The 21,039-nt window shown below is 36.8% G+C and overlaps 1 protein-coding gene across 1 annotated transcript in view; it reads right to left on the bottom strand.

Moving 5' to 3' along the window:
- The window catches only part of SVEP1 (sushi, von Willebrand factor type A, EGF and pentraxin domain containing 1), a 151,042-nt gene that overhangs the window by 87,406 nt on the left and 42,597 nt on the right, over positions 1 to 21,039 (bottom strand). The window contains exons 4-9 of the mRNA XM_019749535.3: positions 16,859 to 17,017; positions 15,847 to 16,026; positions 6,568 to 6,747; positions 5,070 to 5,267; positions 2,719 to 2,837; positions 1,348 to 1,477 (exon numbers count right to left, since the gene is read on the bottom strand). Of these exons, the coding sequence (XP_019605094.3) occupies positions 1,348 to 1,477; positions 2,719 to 2,837; positions 5,070 to 5,267; positions 6,568 to 6,747; positions 15,847 to 16,026; positions 16,859 to 17,017 (966 nt within the window). The remainder of the gene's footprint in view (positions 1 to 1,347; positions 1,478 to 2,718; positions 2,838 to 5,069; positions 5,268 to 6,567; positions 6,748 to 15,846; positions 16,027 to 16,858; positions 17,018 to 21,039) is intronic.

The following is a 21,039-nucleotide window of genomic DNA, read 5'->3' as shown; positions in this document are numbered from 1 at the left end:
TTAAAATACACATTAAAACATATCTGAGACAAATATATCAAAATGTCAATATTTATACATAGAGCTTACTGTTTCAGGCACTAGTTCAAGTGGTTTACACAGCTTAACTAATTAAAAACCTCACAATACCCTATAAGGTAACACATGTATCAATTCTATGTTTTGGATGAAGAAACTGAGGCACAGAGAGGTGACTGGTCACACTGCCTTTAAGTGGTAGAGCTGGATATGGACTCAAGCAGTTTGGGTTCAAAGTCTGTGTTCTTGACAATTACAGATGGCTACGTATCCTACTTCTCAGTACATTTAGTCTTGGTGGTAGGTATTTGGTAGCTGCTGAATATCTACTGAATTGACTAGAAAGCACAAAGACCAATGGGAGATAATGCAGTAAACCAGGCCTCCCCAAATTAAAATAAAATAGAAAAGGACTGACCTATAGCAGTGGTTGTGAGGACGAAGAGACTGGGACAGATTTCAGAGATATTAAGTAGGTGAAACCAGTAGAACCTGAAAACTTATTGGATGTTGGTGATGGAGGGAGAGAGGTCAAGGACAAGTTCTAGATATTTGCTTGGTGACTGGGTGGTTTGTTTGTACCATCCTCTGAGTTAAGAAATATATTATGTTTGGGTGAGTTTGAAAAACCTTTGGGACATTCATATGGGAAAGCCCAGTAGGTGGTTTATATATTGGTGTGAATTTCAGAAAAGAGATTTGAGCTAGACATGGAAGCTGTCAGTTAACAAAATCACCAGGAAAACTATAGAGCAAGAAAGAGAAGAGGATCAAGGCTTGAACCCTGGGGATAATCCACATTGGAGAGTTAGTCTGAGAAAGAGAAGCCTAGGATAGCAATAAAAAAGGATAAATGAGAAAAATGGGGGGTGGGAACAGGAAAGATTGGCGTCAGAGAAGCTGGCAAGAAGACAGTTTTGATAAGACGACTGCAGTTATTAAGGTAAAAACTAAGGAAACATTATGAAAAATAAAGACTAAAAAGTGTGCAATAGGAGTAACTCTACAGATCACCGGTGACCTTGGTGAGAGTAGTTTATGAGTCACGGAGACAGAAGCTAGACTTGAATTACTTTGAGAATAAATGGCAGTTAAGTCAAAAGAGAAGACAGCCATGGGAACTTTTCAAAAGGCTCATATGGTAGGAAGTCAAAGGGACATAGTAGTGACAGTTAAAGAGTATGTAGATTTTAAAGAAGTGGTTTGAGTAGGTTTCAATGCCATTAGAAAGAATGAGTAGAAAGGGAGATGTTGAAGATAAGCGAGAAGCAAAATCCTTGGGGGAATTGGATTATTTTCACAAACATACCAAGTAATTTGAAGACTTACCAATGACCTTGATATGGAAAGTACAGCTGGCTTGGTTGCTGGATAGGTCAATTGCCGTGTACGTGATAGCAACATCTCCAATTGGGAAAAGGTAAGGTGGGGTAAAAGCTGGGTGAACATGGATTGACACCTTTTGGAGATAAATATTTTGAACAATGTATTATAGAATTGTACACTTGAAACCTATATAATTTTATTAACCAGTGTCACCCCAATAAATTTAGTAAAACATTAAAAATGAAAAAAAATAAAATCTATTGTGGAAATTTAAGCCTAAAAAATTTAGTATCAATAGTATATTTACTTTTTTTCAATCTATGTATTATTAGTAAAGTGAAGTTAAAAATGATATAATGTTTCACATGTAGTGCAAAGGGAAAATATCAGGCACAGCCCTTTGGTATATTTCTTTCCAGACTATTTTATTTACATAGTTTGTAGCATTGGCATACATATGAATGGTCCTCGTTTTTAAAAGATAATATCTTAAAACGTTTTTATACGTAGTCTTTAGAACTTAAGATGACTCTTAAATGTTTCCACAATGTTCTGTAGAATGAATACATGGTAATTTCTTGAAGACAAATCTATTGAGGGACATTTAAATTTTACTACTGTAAACAGCACTTGAACAGTTTTGCACAGAAAATTTAAAAATATTTTTACTATGTCCTTATAATAAACTTCCATGAACAGGATTACTAACTTCAAAGTACTAACATCTTATTGATAGATAATACAAAATTTATTTTCCAAAGCATAGTAATAATTTGCATTCCCATTGTTATTATTTGATAATGTCGGTGTCAAAGTTGCCACCCCAGATTCCCTGATCTACATTTAATATCATTACTTTTTGGTAAGTCAAAAATATGGCACCCTGTCATTGTTTTAATTCAGTTTCTTAGTGTCTTGTGCTAAGATTAAAGTCTCATGTTTGCATGGTATAGGTATATTCTTTCCTTTTTGAACGATGTGTGCACCTTCTTAGTCTATTTGAAAATTATGACGTGACAAAAATAAATTTGTATTAATATGTTATGTAATAAAAACATTCTAACCATTGACAAGTTTGGAACATTTTTCTCTAGTGTGCTATCTGCCTTTTAATTTAGGAGTTTTCTAAAATACAAATTAAAAAACACTTTTGTAGTAAAATACATTTGTTTTTTCCATTGTATTTTAAAATTCCTAATTAAAAACACAAGGCTGATCATTCTTTAACAAATGAGGCATTAATATTTATGAGTCGAGTATATATATAGAAAGAGTGCTATCATTAACATATCTGTAAATCTTCACTATCACACACATTTGCAGTGTATTTAGAATCCATTTGAAAAAGGACGCAAATATTTGCATAAACCTTACCCTTTCCCCAGAGTTGTCTTTAGCTGTTGGGATTGGCCAGGTGATGTTAGCAGAGTCTTGCTGTTCCTGAGTCTTAGCCTCTATGTCCTTAGGACAGTTGATTTGAGGAGCCTCCACATCTGACTCAGAAAATACACAAATCAATTACTATGTTGATAAGGAATACTAAGTCATTTGAGAATGAGATAAAAAATGTATTAATAGTTTGTGACTTATCTTTTACATCCCAATTCCTGATTGATTGGAAATGCACAACTGCCTTCAGGATAATTTATCTCAGCAGGGCTTATGAGGACCTTCATGAATGGGTACCTACTGACCTCAGGCTCATCTCTTACAAATCCCCTACTGGAACTCACTCCCCACCTTGAATATGCTGAGTCCCAAGAAAGCACCATGGTCTTTCTTGAACCTTCGGCCATGTTCTTTTATTTGCCTTAATCAATGCCCTCTTCTCCCTTTACCTAGATAACTACTACTTGTCCTTTAATTCTCAGCGTAGACACAAGCTCCTCAAGAAGCTCTCTCTGACCCCCGGGGTCCATTTTAGGTGCTCACTCCATAAGTTTCCACAATTCTCTGTTCTTCCTAAACATAAAACTCAGCACTGTTTTGAAATTGAATTTTCTCCCCCAATAGAATTTAAGTTCTTTGAACGTCAGGATATTTCTTGTCCCATTACACTATATAGTATCTGGTTTGTAATAGGTGGTTGATTAAATATTTTTTGAATGAAAAAAAGAAAAAAGAAAAACGGAAAAAAATGTATGTTAATTGTGGCAGGAAGGAACAACACTTTAAAACATGGCTGTCAAGTAGAATTAGTTAGTAGTGCTAAAAGGCACTGTCAAAACAAACAATAAATTAAAGTCAGTAATATTTTTTGCAGTGTGAACCTTCGCAGTACAAATACTGAATTAGATGTGGTAACATTACATATGTACACATTAATTACTATAGAGCTAAGTTCTTATTATATGATGTAATAAATCCCCTTATTTCAAGTTATGTTAAATTAGGGCTTCTGTAACTTGGAGCAGAATACATATATCTGAAATGATTTCATTTATCTCTTGTTTCTTTGCAATTTTATTTGATTTATATTTTCTTTTTTTCTTGAAGGGGCTTATACTTGACAATTTTCCCCCACAAAGATGCATTATTAGCATGTTGACTCTGAAAATTTGAAAAAGTATTTTATTTTTCCTCCACTCTTGAATAATAGCTTGAGTAGATTTGGAATTTGAAGTTTATATCTAATTTCTCTCCGTATTCTTTGGCTATTACTCCATTTCCTTCTGGCATTTGAAGATGTAAAAGAGAAGTGTAATGTCGCATTCTTGTTTCTTTTGTGCAATTTTTCTTTTCTCTCTGGAAACTTATTTAACATTTTGTCATTAACTTTGGACCTCAGCAATTTCACCAGCAGTAGTAAAAATATGCCTGCCTAACCCTCAGGGGCTATTTTTGATCTAAACATTCATGCTCAGGGCAACTTTCTTCTACTGATAAGAAAATTCCTCTCCTCCACCCTATTTCCTCTCTCCTTCTTGAACTCTTTATTAAATGGACATTGGGGCTTCTTGATAGATCATTACTGTCTCTTAACTCTCATCTTTTTGGTTTGATCAGTTGGAATATTCAAATTCTTTATTAGTTCCGTATTCTGAAGGAACTCTCAATTTGGTTCTTCAAATCACTAATTTTGTTTTCAACAACGTTCATTCCACTTTTTTTTTGCCATTCTCATAGAGATTTATGATATAAATACACACACACACACACACACACATTTTTTTAAGGAGTGAGCAGCTCACAGTGGCCCATGCAGGGATTGAACCAGCAACCTTGGTGGTACTAGCACCATTCTCTAACCAATTGAGCTAACCGGCCAACCTATGATATTTTTACTTCTAAGAACACTTTGTTTTCAGTATCTCCTTTTTCATAGCAGTCCGCTCTTGCTGTCAGGAAGTTGACCGTGTTCTCCTGTGAATAACGTGATGCAGGGTTCAAAGTGCTGACAACTTTTTTTTAAATTGATTTAGTCTCACCGGCTTTATATGGGCCAGAAATTCCTCAAAGATTTTCATCTGCTGATGGAAAACTTACCTGATTTCCAGGTCTAATATTATCCTGATTTTTATATTTCTTCTGTCATTGCCTGGCATATTGTAATTGGATTTTGTAAATCCACCATTTTGAAACATAAGTCTTCATAGTGTATATTGGGTTAACACCTACTATTTTATCATGGGTTTGCAGCAAAAGTTGCAAAGAGGGACAGTCCCACAATGCACCAATATGTCATGTAGGAATTTCATTTTTCAACCAAACCAATGGAGACCTACCTTTACAAACAGCTGTCTGAATTTTGGCATTCCATTTTCCAGAGGTGGTACATCTCACTTCTTCTCTGACTCCAGATAAAATGAATCCTTGGCGGCAACTTAGCTGACAAATTGTCCCAGGTTTGGCTGGCTGTCTGCCACAGTTTGGGGGAGATACGATGACACCTTTGGGCTTCTGAAAGGTGGAACAGTGGCGCTCTATTGTAGGGAAATGAGAGAATGTTATTCGTGTTCCCACAAACTGTAAATGCCACAGATTCTCTTTACCCAAGAAAAATACTGACGATGCTTGTCAGGCCAATGTCTTTCAATACCACAACAGTAGGCATCTCATTGTTAATGAAATGAATCTGTGTTCAACAGCAAATTTCATTCTCCCGTACTGGAGAGATTAATCTCTTCTCAATATGATAATACCAGTTTTTCTGAGCCTGCACAGTAAGGGTCCGCTCTTAGATTGTTAACGAATCCTCTGGTAAATCCAACATTTTTCCTGCTGACACTGTCCCTTATCACCACCAGGATCCAATACTAGATTATACTAGAATAAAATTATAAATCATGGGGGTGGCATGTTATCGCAGTTGGCTAGATTGCGGTGCTCTTAACAACAAGGTTGCCAGTTTGATCCCCATGTGGGCTACTGTGAGCGGCACCCTCCACAACTAGATTGAAACAACTACTTGACTTGGAGATGATGGTCCTGGAAAAACACACTTAAATAAAAGTTAAAAAAAATTATAAATCAATTTGGGGAGAACTGAAATATTGATAGTTTTCGCACCTTGTGTCCTGGCACAACTCTATTTATTCCATACAAATTGTTCCTCTTCTGTTTTTTGGAAGTTGGTTATTTCATTACATACCTGCTAGTGCTGGATACAGTACATATACTGTATCTGACACAAGGTAAGGTTTCACTAAATAGTAGTCATCATACTCTCATCATCATCATTATTACCATAGTTATTTGTATCTACAGTGTATAAGAAGCAGCAAACTGGAGAAGCTACTGAATGTTTTCATTCTGGACCCAATTTCAGTAACAAGATGTCAGAACTCTTAGTGATGGACAAGGCAGAAAATCTGATAAAATAGAATTGTATGGTCTATCTTCAGATTTACTGGTTCATAATTTTTTCTTTAATCAGCAAGATAAAAGAAAATTGTGTTTAACAAAGTGAAGAGATTATACAGTATTTGCTTTTCAGAAACGATTCATCCAAATTAGCCCCAGCTAAAAAAACAACAAAAAACAGCATTACCATTTAAACCTGTAAACTTCAGTGACTTGGAAAACTAGATTCTGGTGTAGAAGCAGTTTTTGTTTTTTTTTAACCAGTGGAGAGGAATAAAATAACATATTTATGTATATATCTGTATCTCCATGCATGTATATATATGGATGTGTATTTATATTCACTATGAGTTACTTTTTGGCTCTAGGTATTCACAGAAAACAGGAGAAATCAGTCACCAGAGCCTCCCAGGAACTTACCCACACACCGGGGTTCTAGACCATCCCACTGGGCGTTTCCTTGACAGGTAAGCTTAGCACTTCCTTCTAGTCTGTACCCTTCATCACAGGTAGCCAAACACGTTGTCTTGTAGGACATTTCCCCTGTGGAACAGCTGAGGTGGCCATGTTTGGGTTGACGGAGATGAGGGCATGTTTTCACTACATAAAATGAAAACAATTACATCACATTTTACTGAATAAGAACAAAAATAATAATTGTAAGTTTAATAATGCCAACATATTGCAAGCAAGAAAATTTCCTTTTCTTAAAATGGCTAACTGTAACTCACGCACCATTATTTTTTGAGTTAGTACGGGACAATTAAAAGTCTGTGTTTTATCAAGTGGAATGCCCAAGCAACACCAATGCGTTCAAGCCATCTACGCATAGGTTGGAAACTTACACTGTCTAGAAGTCTGGCCCTAAATGGATTATAATGTCTGTAGGTTGGGATGTGTTTGACAAATGGAGGTATGTACAGCCCTCAGCTGGGTCTTCTCTGTGATTTTCTAGGCTATGTTGCAACAAAAGGAAGGGGTCTTTTCCAGGACAGAGATTTCAGGTTCACAATCAACTCAATTCTCAGATCTCGCAGGCATATCCTGAGCCTTTTAATGACCACAGCTTCTGCCAAGCTGCTCAATCTCTGCAACCTTGAACTCCAGTATTCTACTCTCTGACCACACTCTGGTGCTGTTAGCCTTTCATGCCTTTCTTCCTGGACACTTACTTCAAATCCTAGTTCATGATGCTAATTTTGACTTATGCATCAACATCATTTTATCTGCTTTTGTTGCAGCGGCAGTAAGTGTTAGTTGCCCATCCAATAACCATTCTTCCCAGTTGTATTCAGCATAGTAATATGCACCGCTGGAAGATAATGCCCCACCTCCATCTCAATGAATGACAGTCAATGAGATATACGCTGAAGTTTGGTGGGACTTCTGGAAAAGCTTTTTAATGGGGACTGTCTCAACTGAGAGAATACTTTCTTGTTTTCCCCTCCTCCTCCTACTTTGTCCTGAAATACAGACATGAGGTATAGTACCCCCAGCATACCACAGTGTAAGTATAGGATAACTTATCATGCACTAAGTATCATGCACTAAGATGGTAGAGCAAAAAAATAAAAGAAGCTTGGGTCTCTGATAACAATGGAGCTACCACAGCAGCTTCGGATTACTTACATCTGTCTTTCCTTTTAGACGAGGGAGAAATAAGCTCTTCATTGGCTAAGACATTGTTATTTGGCTCTTTGATACCAGTAGCTATACACAGTTCCTAATTCCTTTTGCCCAGCATCCATTCACTTTTCCTTTGTTAATGTTCTAGGGAAAGATTTCTCCCCCTTTCAGCCCATGGGATTTGTGTGTGCTCCAACCCTGCTCAGAGGTAGAGCATGGGACCAAGGATCACATTTCCCTTATCTGAGAAGTGAGCAGGTACCACTGGTGACACATTTCCTTTCTCTGCTAGGTTTGAACCACCATGTGAGAGCAGCCAGAAGGGTACTTACTAAGCCCTGGATGGGGGAAATGCCTCCAAGCCTGTCAGCCTCACCATCACCAGCAGTGGAAGTGGCAGGGGGAGCACAGAGGAACCTGCATCTAACTTTCTGGTGCCGCTGCTTCTAACTTTCTGGCCTTGACATCACATCACAGAAGCCACAAGAGGACACTTGAACAGCTCCTGTTTTTGCAGGTTCCCAAACTATGTCTGTGCTCTGAGTTCTTCTGGCAAGATTCCCTCACTGCCCAGCCCATCAAAATCCCATAATGCATCTGAGAGCCCATCTCAGTTACTTCCATGATGCCCTATATTCCTGTTCATGACAATCTCTCAGGAAGCCCAAGACTCCAGAGTCCTCGCGCATCTACCAGGGTCATCCCCTGATTCAAACTCATGTGCTTACTCTCTGGAATACATGACCAGTCTTCAATAAGTCCTCTCATATTCTGCACTTTCCTTTTGAACTTTGCTTTGACTTTCTTATCCTAATCAAAATCTTATTGTCTCTTACAGTCATGGCCTGGAGGTGAGAAGTGTCTTCTTTGCTCCTCACTGCCTTCTCAGACCATTCTCTTTCCATTCTTCCTAAAAACTTCCAACTCCCTCAAAGTATCACATTATATATTTAACATCCATTTTTTCCTCTCCAACTGTCTGCTGACCTCTGGGCCACTTCTTATTCTTTGAAGATTTTGTTCTAATTCATGCGTTTTCTCTCTCTCTCTCTCTCTCTCTCTCTCTCTCTCTCTCTCTCTCTCTCTCGCTCTCTCTCTCTCTCTCTCTCACACACACACACACACAGAGTTGGTCATTTCATTATCTATGTAGATGATCATTCCAGTATTCTGGCGTCATATTCTTCACCTCCTCTTCCCCAATGACCGTATCCTTCACCCTATCTCAGCTTCCCCTCCACTGCATTGTCGACTAGACCTTGCCATCACCAATTCAAGCATCCCATTCTGACAACAACCTGTACTTCCCAGATTACTCTCTTAAGAGCATCAACTCCATCAATTTCTATACCCTACTTGGGCCTCCAATTTATTGTGTTCTTTTTCCAGATAAAATCATCTCTAATGAGTTTATACTCTTTCTACACTTGTTTTCCTCCACTTCTAACTTACACCTGCTCCCAGGATTTCCAATCAGGGGAAGGAGGGAGAAGAGTAAATGAGAAAGAAAAGGGGAGAATAAGGAAATGGGAGAAGAAAGAGAAGAGGAGGGGAGGAGAAAGGTAAGTGGAAGAGAGGAAGAGAAGGGGAGGGGAGAAGGGGAAGCAGATGGGGAAAGGAGAGTGCAGGGGAAGGAGTGGAAGTAGGGAGGGGAATGTAAAGTAGGAGGAGGGAAAAGGAGAAACAAGAAGAAGCGGTGGGGGGACTGCACAGACCCATGGAAAATGCACCCTTTCAGTCAGATGGCATGTATATGCCTGCCATAAACATGGATGTGGAGAGGATTGCTGTTGAATATGCCAAAAATGGGCACATAAAATCATTTTAATAGCTTACCGATATAATCCAACAACCACCGAGCATTGTACAAAAAACAAAAACAACCCCTACCAAAGAATAAAGTTCAGTTTGCTCTCAGCTAGCACTACTGTAACATTAAAGGCCAGAAGACAACATAACAATCTAAAAATTTTTGAACAAAACCATTTGGACTCAAGAATTTTTGGGGGGACTCTGGGTGAGATGTACTTTTCTTTCTTCTACTTTTCTGCATTGCTAATTTTTCATATCAAGCACATATTTATTTATGATGAAAGCTTAACCTTAAAATAATAGAAAGTCAGGACAAAATACTCAATGCATATTTAACCGAAGTCACTGATAGAGTCTATTGCAAAGAAATCCATTCAAATGATATTAGCAGAACATAAACATTGGGTGCATTAAATATCTGTTTAAGATTGTTACTCCTTAGAGAAAATTCAATAATTAGATTGAAGGTTAAGCCGTAAACCCCAACCTTTCAATCTCTGGGATGGTTTGGACCAAAGTCAACTATTAATGACAACTGAGTAGAAATATTTTGCCTTCTACACTCGATTTTTTAATTGAGTATGTCGCTCATATAAGTAGAATCATTGTTGAATGTGTACATCAAGGGCGTAGAAATATTTTGCCTTTCACATTTTGACTTTCGTTGAATGTGTCCATCATGTGTAGCACAATACCAGGTGTCAGATGGGATGAAAAGATGAATAAGAGAAATTCCTATGATCAAGATATATAAAACCTGGAAAACCATATTAAACAACTGCTTTCAGATTAAAAAAAAAACACTTAAATTACTGGTTTTCCAACCTGAGACTAAATGGATTTACAACATCTCTCAAGAATTCTGATGTAAATTAGAGTTGGTATTCAAACACATGCAAATTATATTGCTGCTCAAATGTTGGTTTTAATAAATTTTCACTGTTCCTCAGGGAAAACAAAAGATACAATAATTCCTATTTAGTCTTAAACATTTTACACTCCTTTTCAATCAAGAATGACCATTTATTATCATCTTGAATAGAAACATGCTTGTTTATTAGTTTCAACTTATAAAATAGTTTTATTTCAACAAGCTGAAAAACTCTGCAATAAATGTTTCTTGACTTACATTCATGTTAAAGCAATCCTTAAATATTTACTTAGTCTTTTAGACAACAGTCTACTATGTAGTAGACAATATAAGAACCTGCTCTGGTTCTCATTTTAAAGACCAATTAGATTTTCCCCCAGACACACCCTTCCTGTCAATCTCCAAATTGTGACAGTATCTGTATTGAAAATAAAATAAATCTGATGTTAAATGCAGGGTTCTTATTGTTGGCCAAAACTTTTTGTCGAGAAAAAATACTATCACTAAATTTAATTTACTGTGATGTTGTGGTATAGCTAGTTACCTTTTTCTTCCCTATGAGGCAGATTTTTATCATTGAGAAACCACAAAGGAATCCTTACTAGTTTAGAAAAAAAATGCATAATTCAGATAAAATTGATAGCGTATAAGTCCATTAAGAAGAGTGCATAAGAGGAATAAGAATCAAGCCTATTAGTTATTATTTAACACTACAAAACATTAATGATGTAACATGAAATTTGTAAAAGGCTTTATATTTTACACTGGTTTTTTATTTTGGCCTCAATTTTTAGAAAGATTTTCAAGAAAAAAATAAGTAAAATTATTCTCTGTCCTTATAATTAGATTTAAATTAGATCTGTAAAATACTACTTTCTCAATCTACCCACCTTGAAACAGAAGTGAATCCATACACAACTGTCATTTTTCATTGAATTCCAGATGCCGCAATTATAAGGTACACCAATATTTTATGAGCCACTACAGTAATAAAGAAACAATAACACCTGTGAAAGGATTTAGTACTACTGATGTTAAGGTACGTCTCAGTTTTAGAGACGTAAAAATGTCAGGGGAAAGTGTTTCAGAATTAATGAAATATGGTGTATGTTACGTGGAACAATACCTTAAGTAACTAAATCCATTAATGATGAGCCAGCAGAAGAGTCTGATCTGAGTAACAATACTCAGGACAACTTTGTAGACACGTAACTTAGGCAGTACCTTTTGGGGGTGAAATTGAAGGGATCTTGGGAAGATCCATGATCCTGCAGCATCTCTCCTCCTTTGATTAAAGTTATTTTATTTAAAAATACTGTGTTTCCCTGAAAATAAGACCTAGCTGGACAACCAGCTTTAATGCATCTTTTGGAGCAAAAATTAATATAAGACATGGTATATTATATTGTATTGTATTATGTTATGTTATATTATATTATATTATATTATATCATACTCAGTCTTATATTATATTATATAAGACCCAGTCTTATTTTGTAGTAAAATAAGGCTGGGTCTCATATTAACTTTTGCTCCAAAAGACGCATTAGAATTGATTGTCCAGCTAGGTCTTATTTTTTGGGAAACACGGTAGGATATCAACGCAAATAACATAAAAGAGAAAAAGCCTGCTTTAAAAAAATGCAAATGTATATGGGAAGTGACAGAAACCGACCACCTATTTATCAATGTACTTATCAATATGTGTATTTGTTCAAGTTTTCAATCATTCACCAGAGGTATAACCAAAGATTGAGGGGGAAACGATACACTGTGTGCTCATAGTGAACTCACAGTCTAGCAGACGTGATAGACAACTAATAAAAGTAAGTGTGGTGGTCGGTATTGTACAATAACAAGCTGGCTATGCTGGGAAACACATTGTCAGAATTCCCTTATTGTGAATCAGGTTAGTGTTGATGGAAAGAAGAGCTTGAACTAGATATGGAGGGTGTAGAAGGGAAGCAGTGGCCATGCTCTTAGACTCAGTGATGGACAAACGCAGATACGTCCAACGGGTCCCAGCGCGTCTTTGCTGGCCTCCACTCCACATCCTGACTACCGGCCCTATTGACCAAAGGCGACCCCAAACTCACTGCTGGGTTCTTGGCTATAGAGCATCAGGGCATGATTACACAGAGATGAAGCTTCGCGTAGACTTCCCAACACATTTCTCCCTTGTGGTTCCATTTCGGCAGCTTGGTTTCTCAGATTGAGTTGGCAGTTAATTCTTCTGATGCTCCAATTTCTCTTCTGGACCTTCTGTTTCCCCGCTCCTTCCAAAATTGTTTAAGGTCCAATTCCCAAAATAAGGTCCTTATACCCTAACACACGTGGTGTGTTTCACATGCTTCCCTGACTAACCCTGACACACAAATCAAAAGGGCTACAACAAGGGGAGGACAAGTCTCTGGAAGCACACAAAGAGGTTAAATGTGATCCCTCCAAGCTGAGGAAGTTGGCAACAGGGAGGGTTTATGTACAGGGACCAAAATCAAAGACAGGGTAATGGGATAATCAAGGCTGTAGGAACAAAGGGATGGCTTGCAAAGGGACGGCTTCCTGAAGGAGCATGGCCATTTCTTACGTAGGATGCCAGGCACCCCGTGTGGATTGTGGAGACCAAAAAGGCAGGGCCAGACCTTTTCCTAAAGGAGTTGCTGACTTGCTTTTCTCACTCTCTTTAGAAGGCCAATAGTGGAAAGTTAAAGTGTAATGTTTTCCACCTCTTACCAGGAGGTATTTAGAAGAAGGGATAGAGATTTTACACAGAGCTTTTCACTGTTGACTTTACAGGAATATTTCTAAGAGCTCTTCTATGATTAATATTTCAGTAATGGGATGTGGCTTTTTACCATTTGAGATCATGTGACTGAAAATGTCTTTCCTTTGTCTTCCCACATATAAGAGTAGCTTTTCTGAGTTTAGAAATCTAGGGTTTAATTCTTTTCTTTCAGAATCCTGGAAACATACTTTTGTCTTCTAATATTTAGAATGGCTAATAACGGGCTCAATGCTAGTCTGATTCTCTTTCCTTTGCAGGTACTGTTATTTATTTCTAACTGTGAAACAGGCAAAATTTTCTATTTTTCCAGGGCATTCAGAAATTTCAGTAAGATTATTTCCAGACATAGATCTGCTTTTAAGAATTTTTTTTGGCACACAGCAAGTGATTTTAAAATGAATATCAAATATTTTAGTTGTGTATATTTTCAAGATTTCAGCTTGAGGATACATTCTTTGGTCTTCTATTAGTGCTTTTCCTCCACTCTATTCTCTCTCTGGATTTCTCATGTAAGACAAGTCTATTTCTTGTGACTATTCTCAGGTCACTTCAGCTTTTCATAATTTTTTTAATCTTTGAAATTTTGCTCTATTTTCAGGAGAATTTCATGAGTTGATTTTCTGACATTAATTTGACTCTTAATTATGTCCATTCATTGTGTAAGCAATCTTTTTCTTCCCTAAGAAACATTTTTGCTCTTAGATTTCTCCCATTCCTTAGAATCCTGGTGTAATTTTTTTTAAGCAATGTAATTGCCTTTGAATTGCAGAATTCCATTACTCCCCCTTTCTTTGTTAAATTTGCTGATTTTCTTCATTTTTCCTTGTTTTTTTGTAGATATATGAAGGTAAGACAATTAAGTTTGTGAACTCATCCTAGAAAAAGTGCTACATATCTCATTGCTGAATATCACTATGGTCCCCTTCAAAGTACTCCCCTTGGGAAGCTATGCACCAACGCCAGTGCCTAGTTCACCCTTCAAAGCAATTTTGGAACACTTTTTCTGTCGTCATATTAACCTTGATGTCCTGAATGTCATCAAAATGTCTTCCTTTCAATATTTCCTTTATCTTTGGGTAAAAAAAAGTCAGATCAGATGAGTAGGGAGGGTGTTCCAATACAGTTATTTGTTTACTGGCTAAAAATTCCCTCACGGACAGTGCCATGTAGTGTCGTGATGCAAGAGCCAGGAATTGTTGGTGAAAAGTTCAGGTCATCTAACTTTCTCACGCAGCCTTTTCAGCACTTCCAAATAGTAAACCTGGTTAGCTGTTTGTCCAGTTGGTACAAATTCATAATGAATAATCCCTCTGATATCAAAAAAGGTTAGCAACATCATTGTAACAAGTTCGTGAACTTAATTGTCAGACCTCACAGATAAGAATCTGGATTGGGACCTGATTTAGGCTAATTTGTAGTTGGGTGCAGTATTGGTAGCTGACAAATATAAATAGTGGAGGTCTCCTAGGGTTCACATATGACCTCGGAGCAATGTAAGTGGGCTTCCCTTATGGGTGCAGGTGCCAAGAGAAGACTAGAAGACAGAACTCCTTACCCTATTCCAGTGAGGTGGGAGATATGGAGTCTTGGAGCAGTCAAAATCAACAAAGTGTATGGCCAAAGGTTGCCTAGGGGATGTGGTGAAGATAAGGTTGCCAAATGTAGCAAAAATACAAAACAAAACAAACAAACAAAAACACAAATTAGGAAGTCCAGTTAAATCTGAATTTCAGAAAAATCAAATCAACAAATAGTTTTTAGTATAAGTAGGTCCCAAATTTTGTATGAGACTTACACTAAAAATTATTCGTTGCTTAACTGGGTGTCCTGTACTTCATCTGGCAACCCTAGGCAGGGGGTGAATACTATCTTCAGAAGTTTCATGAACAGGGATTCTCAAGTTCTTCGCCTTGCTCCCCTTCTGACCTCTTCTTAGATAGCCTTCTCTTCCAACCCTACTTAGGAAGTTGTCTGTGCAACAATTGTAAGAAGCAGGAAAGTAGGTCATGGAGATGGCAAGAGTGGAGGTGAACGTAAGTACCATTCTGTTGGTTTCTCTGTGTTTTATGGGGGAGACTTACTTAGTGCCTACCCGGGGTACCATCCCCTTTTCTATTAGCCTGATTAGGCTGTTTAGTATTTCACTTTAGCAAATTGCCACTTTCTCTAGCATGCTGTCTATTCCAGGTGAAGGCTGGAGATGGATAAGTTGGCTACCTGTCCTATTGGAGGATACTGGTGTGGCTCCCTATGTCCTGTCATCACAGTGGGTATCAAAGCCCCTTTTCTAACCAGTCCAAAACTTCCCCTGGCACCCAGTCTTGGTGGCTTAAAATCTGAACTTTGAGGTAATCTGCCCATTTCCTTCCCAGGCAGGCCCTGCCTTTGCTCACTCATAAAAGAAATATAAACAGCATAGTTTAGGACGATTTGGTCAACTGAACTTAGGAGTTCTGACTTTAAACTTCCTATAATTTTTTTTCTCTTTCGGTGGTCTGTGGTTTATGAAAATCAAAAGAAACAAAGAATTTACTGGTCCATCAGAGTTTTAAGTCAAGGATATCAAACAAGACAATCAAACAACGTGAACTGGCAGTTTGCATACCTCTGCAGAAGCTCTCTGAACCAGACCACAAACCGTTGGGTAGACACAAGAGGATGCTGCTTCCCACGAGGTCAAATCCAGGGTGACATCGGACCCCACAGGCTGCATTGAAGTGGTTGTTGCAAGTGTTTTGGATAAAGTAACCATTTTCAGGAGGCTTCAGGGCAGGGCAGTGGACAACTAACATTTACAAAACAAAATTAAAAAGTAAAGTTAGACTTTGTCTATGAAGCATCCGACTTTCCCCCCCTTTTTGGTTTAAGTGGACATTTTATGCATATATCTAAATTACATACAGCATTCCTAATTACTGCATTTAAATTTTTAAGTCTGCATTCGGAAGAAGAACCTTTACTTCTCACTTCTATTAGGTATTTGCTTCCACTTAAAATTTAAAAACAGACAAAATATTATTTTTTACATTTAAAAATTTTTCATGTTATCTATGTGGATATAAGATTTTCTAGTTCTTGATCTTCACATGTCATTAGCTATTTTCCTTCTTAATTAAGGTGGCATGAAATTAAAACAAAACAAAACAAAACAAAAAACGGAAAAAACCAAAGCCGGCAAAATGTGCCTGTCACAATTCCCAAGAGCCACAGCTTCTTGTACATGTTACAGGCTAATTAAGTTTTGCTAAATTACTGAGAGACTTACAAAAATATTTTCTTTAAATGAATTTAACTATCACCAGGGCCCAAACTAGCTTGTCTTTTTACTCAAATTTGTGGTTTTTTTCCCTTGGGTTAATTTTCAGATCTTTTCCAAGTACTGAATCTTTCCAGTTTCATAGTTACATTACTCCTGAGATCTCAGATCCTCTTTCTCAGGAGCAGGATGTGTGTTCAGTGGTAAGAAATGCTACTTAACAAAAGACTTCCCCCCAAAATACGATTAGAGAAAGAAATACTAAAGATCATTTTCAATGAACTAGATGGACTCACCAGCATCATTTCCCTCGGAGAGATCCACTTTTCTATTTCCTATTTGCCAATGGGGGGAGACTTACCTTCACAGGTCTGGCCAGAGGCCTGATAGCCCTCCTGGCAGACACAATCTTCAGGGGATGTACTTCCAGGTGGAGAGGTGTGATTTTCATCAGGACACGGAAGGCAAGTGCTGATTCCTCCTGGCAAACCTTCTGGTTTGTATGTCCCTGATGGGCAAGCTGTGGGCAGGCCAGGAAAGCACATTTTAGGTGGTACATCAACTGAGAGTTAACAACATCTTTGAGAGTATTTAGGGGGAAAAAAAACCCGAACAATATAGCTTTTCATAGTAAAAATAGTGTAATTCAAGCCAGGACAGAAACCAAGTTTTTTTAAAGAGTGATGTAGTCTTACTTGCAGGTGTTGAAGTGGCCTCTTATGTCCCACAATTAGTTACAATTACAACACAACACAGCATGCACGGTATGTCTGGGCTTTTTTTGTGGGAAAAGTCAAAATAGCTATGCATGTCAAAGGCTAAAGGAATCAATGATACCGGACGCAAAAAAAAAATCGATAAATATGGTATGCTCCATATTCCTTTGCCACCCCCTACCTGTTTAGCTTCACCTCCCCCCACTGCACCCCAGGACACTCTCCCAGCAGAGAAGAATAACTTGTAGGTATGCAAAAAGCACTTAGCCCATAGTTTCTGTTCAAAGCACTTGACAAAGGAAAAGAGAAAGTGAAGGGCTTGAGGGAAATAACTCAACTAATAGGAAATAGGCCTTTTGAAGAAAAAAGAATCAAGACATTGTTTTTCCCAGGCTCAAGGAAAAAAAGATTAAAAGCAGAATCTAACTGACCTTGTTTCATAGCCCCCTTCTGCATTGACAATGTGGCTTTGAAATTGTAACTTTCTCTCTTTGGGATTACACATCTATAAAATAACTCAACAATAAGAATTCAATGACAGAGAAATTGTGGAATAATGGGACTCAGTTAAGTCAATTAAATGTATCACAGTCGAGTATGCATTTGATTATTTAAAAAAACAGTACCAACCAAGTAATATGCATGTATGTGATAACATTTTATATAAATTGTTATTTAATCCTTAGTTTTAATAATATAATAAACATTAATATTGTTATTACTAAATGCATTAATTTAACTGTAGATATTCATTTTAAAGATGATAAAATGGAGGCTTAGATTTGACAACAACTAAAGTTACTTAATTCGTAGGTGACAGAGCTAGCATTTTATTTTTTAGAACTTAACATTGGTTTATTGGTGAATTTTTAGGACAAAAATTCAAAATTATATTTATCTTGTTCTTAATTAGCAAGTCAAATATTTTTAAATGGAAGCACACTCCCTTCCTCTTCCTGTTGTCATTTTTTAAGGCCTATTTCTGGGTAGATAAGCTTCTGGTTTATTTAATTTTTAAAAGTCTTTTTTTTTTTTTTTTTTAAGGTTTGCAACAAAATGAGAAGAAGGTTAAAGTTAGAATTTAAAGCAAATATTTTTATAGCATTTACTATGTCTCAGGGACTGCTCCCTATATTTCATAAATATCATCTTTTTAATCTTAAGAACTATGAAGTAACTAATATTTTTCATCTCATTTTACAAACTAAGGCACTAAGAGATTAAGTAACTTGCGAAAGTTACACAATGAGTAAGTGGCAAAGCTGGGATTTGAATCCGAATAATTTGGATCCAGAGGCCGTGTTCTTTACTACAGCATGTGCTGTGTCTCAAACCCAAGTCTCTTGAATGCTCAAGCCCTTGTTTTAATCGCTATACTAAGCTAAAACTATAAACAATGATAATTGAGGGACAATGACAATATAATGCAATTACTAGAAAAAAATAACCATACTTCTAAAATTCTTGATTATATTCAAAAACAGAAGATAACATTTATCCATGACATGTACTAGTAGAAAATTCTAAAACTGGATAGATCTGTGATTATTTAAGAATGAGAGAAACATTTTAAAAAACAGTTATAATGCTATTTGAAAAAATACTTGAGCAGAAAGAAAGAGAACATTGCTTCGAAGTATCTTATCATTAAATATTGAATTATTGAATTATTCATATTACTGAATATTTCTTTCTAGAAAAAGTACAGTAAATATTTGTGCACATCCTCAAGAAGACGCAAGGCAACATGATCTCCTTTAAACATAAGTCAGCAGCTATAGGAGACAATTATTAATCAAGATAAACACACAGATGGAAAAGAAAATATAAATTACAACAAAATTAAAATTGTTATTGGAGGCAGTAAAAAGAAGCCATAAACTTCCACAACAACAGAACTAAATAGACTTAGGAAAATTAATAGATGTGATATCAATGCAAGAATATATTCCTTACTTGAAGCTTTAGAGCAAAAATACTCATTAAGTTCCAGGCAAAATTAATGAGTGATTCACACCCAGGATAAAGGAAATGCATTACAAGCATCTAGGAAGGAAAAACAAGATACTTGCAAGTGGGAAAATCAAACTGATTTCATTTTTCTTGTGCAAAAACATATGCCAGGAATGGAATAAGATATATAGCAACATGGAAAAAATATTATGAACCCAAACTTCCACATCTGAGCAAGACATTGGTAATTATGAGGGAAAAGGAAGACATTTGAGGATGTGCATGACATCTGAAAATAAAGATGTATTTCATTGATTGAAAAGACATCAAAATAAAGAACTCAGGTATGGGGGGAAATGGCACTTAACAAATTGTTTGAGATTAAGAAACTAGTGGAACATATAGCCCATTGCTAACTATCTTGCTAAAATAACTGTGAAAATGAAAATGAATACCAAATAAACCCCCTTGTTATTAAGAAAGACATATGATCTAAGGAAGAAAATAATAATCTTTGTATAATATAAAGAAGGAAGGTTTAAAATATGAGAGAAACTGGGCAATGAAGGTGAAGTTCTCATTTCTTTTCATATACATCAGTCTGATAAAACTGGAAGAAAAACAATAGCTTCAAATTTGTACATAAAATATACATAACTATGAACAGAAAAAGAATGCATAACCTCCAAATCAGTGAAGATAGGTAGTGGTGGTGGCGGGGCCAAGGACAAAGGTAGAAAAACATAGGAAAAGAGAAGAACTAGCAGAACGATTTAAAAGCAAAGCAGCATAAACTAAGGTGATGGATGTATCAAACTTATCAGCCATCAGTAAAAATACAGAGACGTCTTCATTCTCTCTGTCTTACCCACTAACTATCAATTCCTTAGATAACTATTATAGTTAGTATTAGTTACAGTATACCATAACTTTCTGTGTCCCCAGAGTACATGATCCTCAGCCCTGCTCTGGCACATATCTCACTGTATTTAACATATGTACCTGTCTCTTTCTCTCAGTGGGCAACATGCTCTTGTAAGTTCAGAGAGCCTTCCAATGATCTGACCCAGGCACTACCCACCCCACTGCCTGAGCCAGCAGTCACTCAGTCAAACGAGGGCAAGGGAAAACAAGCTCTGTTGGAAGATGGGGCGTGGGTGTACAGTGAAGGGAAGACTAAAGGCAGAGAGACGAACAAATAGGGTGAAGTGAAAGGACATCAGACTTGGAGTCAAGACAACTGAGTTGTAATCTTGGCTCTTCCACGACCAAACTATGGGTCACTGGCAAGTGACTTTATTTTCTTTTCCTCCCGTATACAGAAGTTGCCGTTAGTGATGTCTATGACAGTGCCAATGCTAGCATGTGATGATTCTATAAATAGAATAATACTAAAAAGTAAGTTAAAGAAACCTTCCCTATGAGCGGTCAGATTCTGTCTACAGATTTTATAATTTATTTAAAAAGTAATATTACATAAAAGGCAACTCATCTTACACTCTTACTAGCCAAAACCTTTTGAGTAATCAAGAGTTGACAATACTAGAGAACAGTGTTTTGGATAAAAATATCCAAAAGTACATTTGGAAATATATTGTGAAATTCATAATGATAATGGAAAACAGACTTTAGGAGAACTACTTAAAGGCCTTGCACAATTCTAGTGGGAGAGGTATAATCAACCTCTTTGATTCCCAAGGGGGAAAATTCCTCATCTAAAACCAGGCAAAAGTTGAAAAGATGAAACAAACTGTGGTTTGAACAAGTTTCACAAGTGATGGTAAAGGGTGAGGGTATGTTTTTTTCTTTTTAATATGAAATGTGTTTCCTTCCTGGAAATGCATGAACTATTACTTCTTAATTGATGTTTTTG

Source organism: Rhinolophus sinicus, chromosome 16, assembly GCF_057876585.1.
Source record: "Rhinolophus sinicus isolate RSI-liver-muscle chromosome 16, RSI-T2T, whole genome shotgun sequence".
NCBI lineage: Eukaryota > Metazoa > Chordata > Mammalia > Chiroptera > Rhinolophidae > Rhinolophus > Rhinolophus sinicus.
Note: the sequence above shows the minus strand (reverse complement) of the source record. Positions and strands in the feature narration are given on the sequence as shown.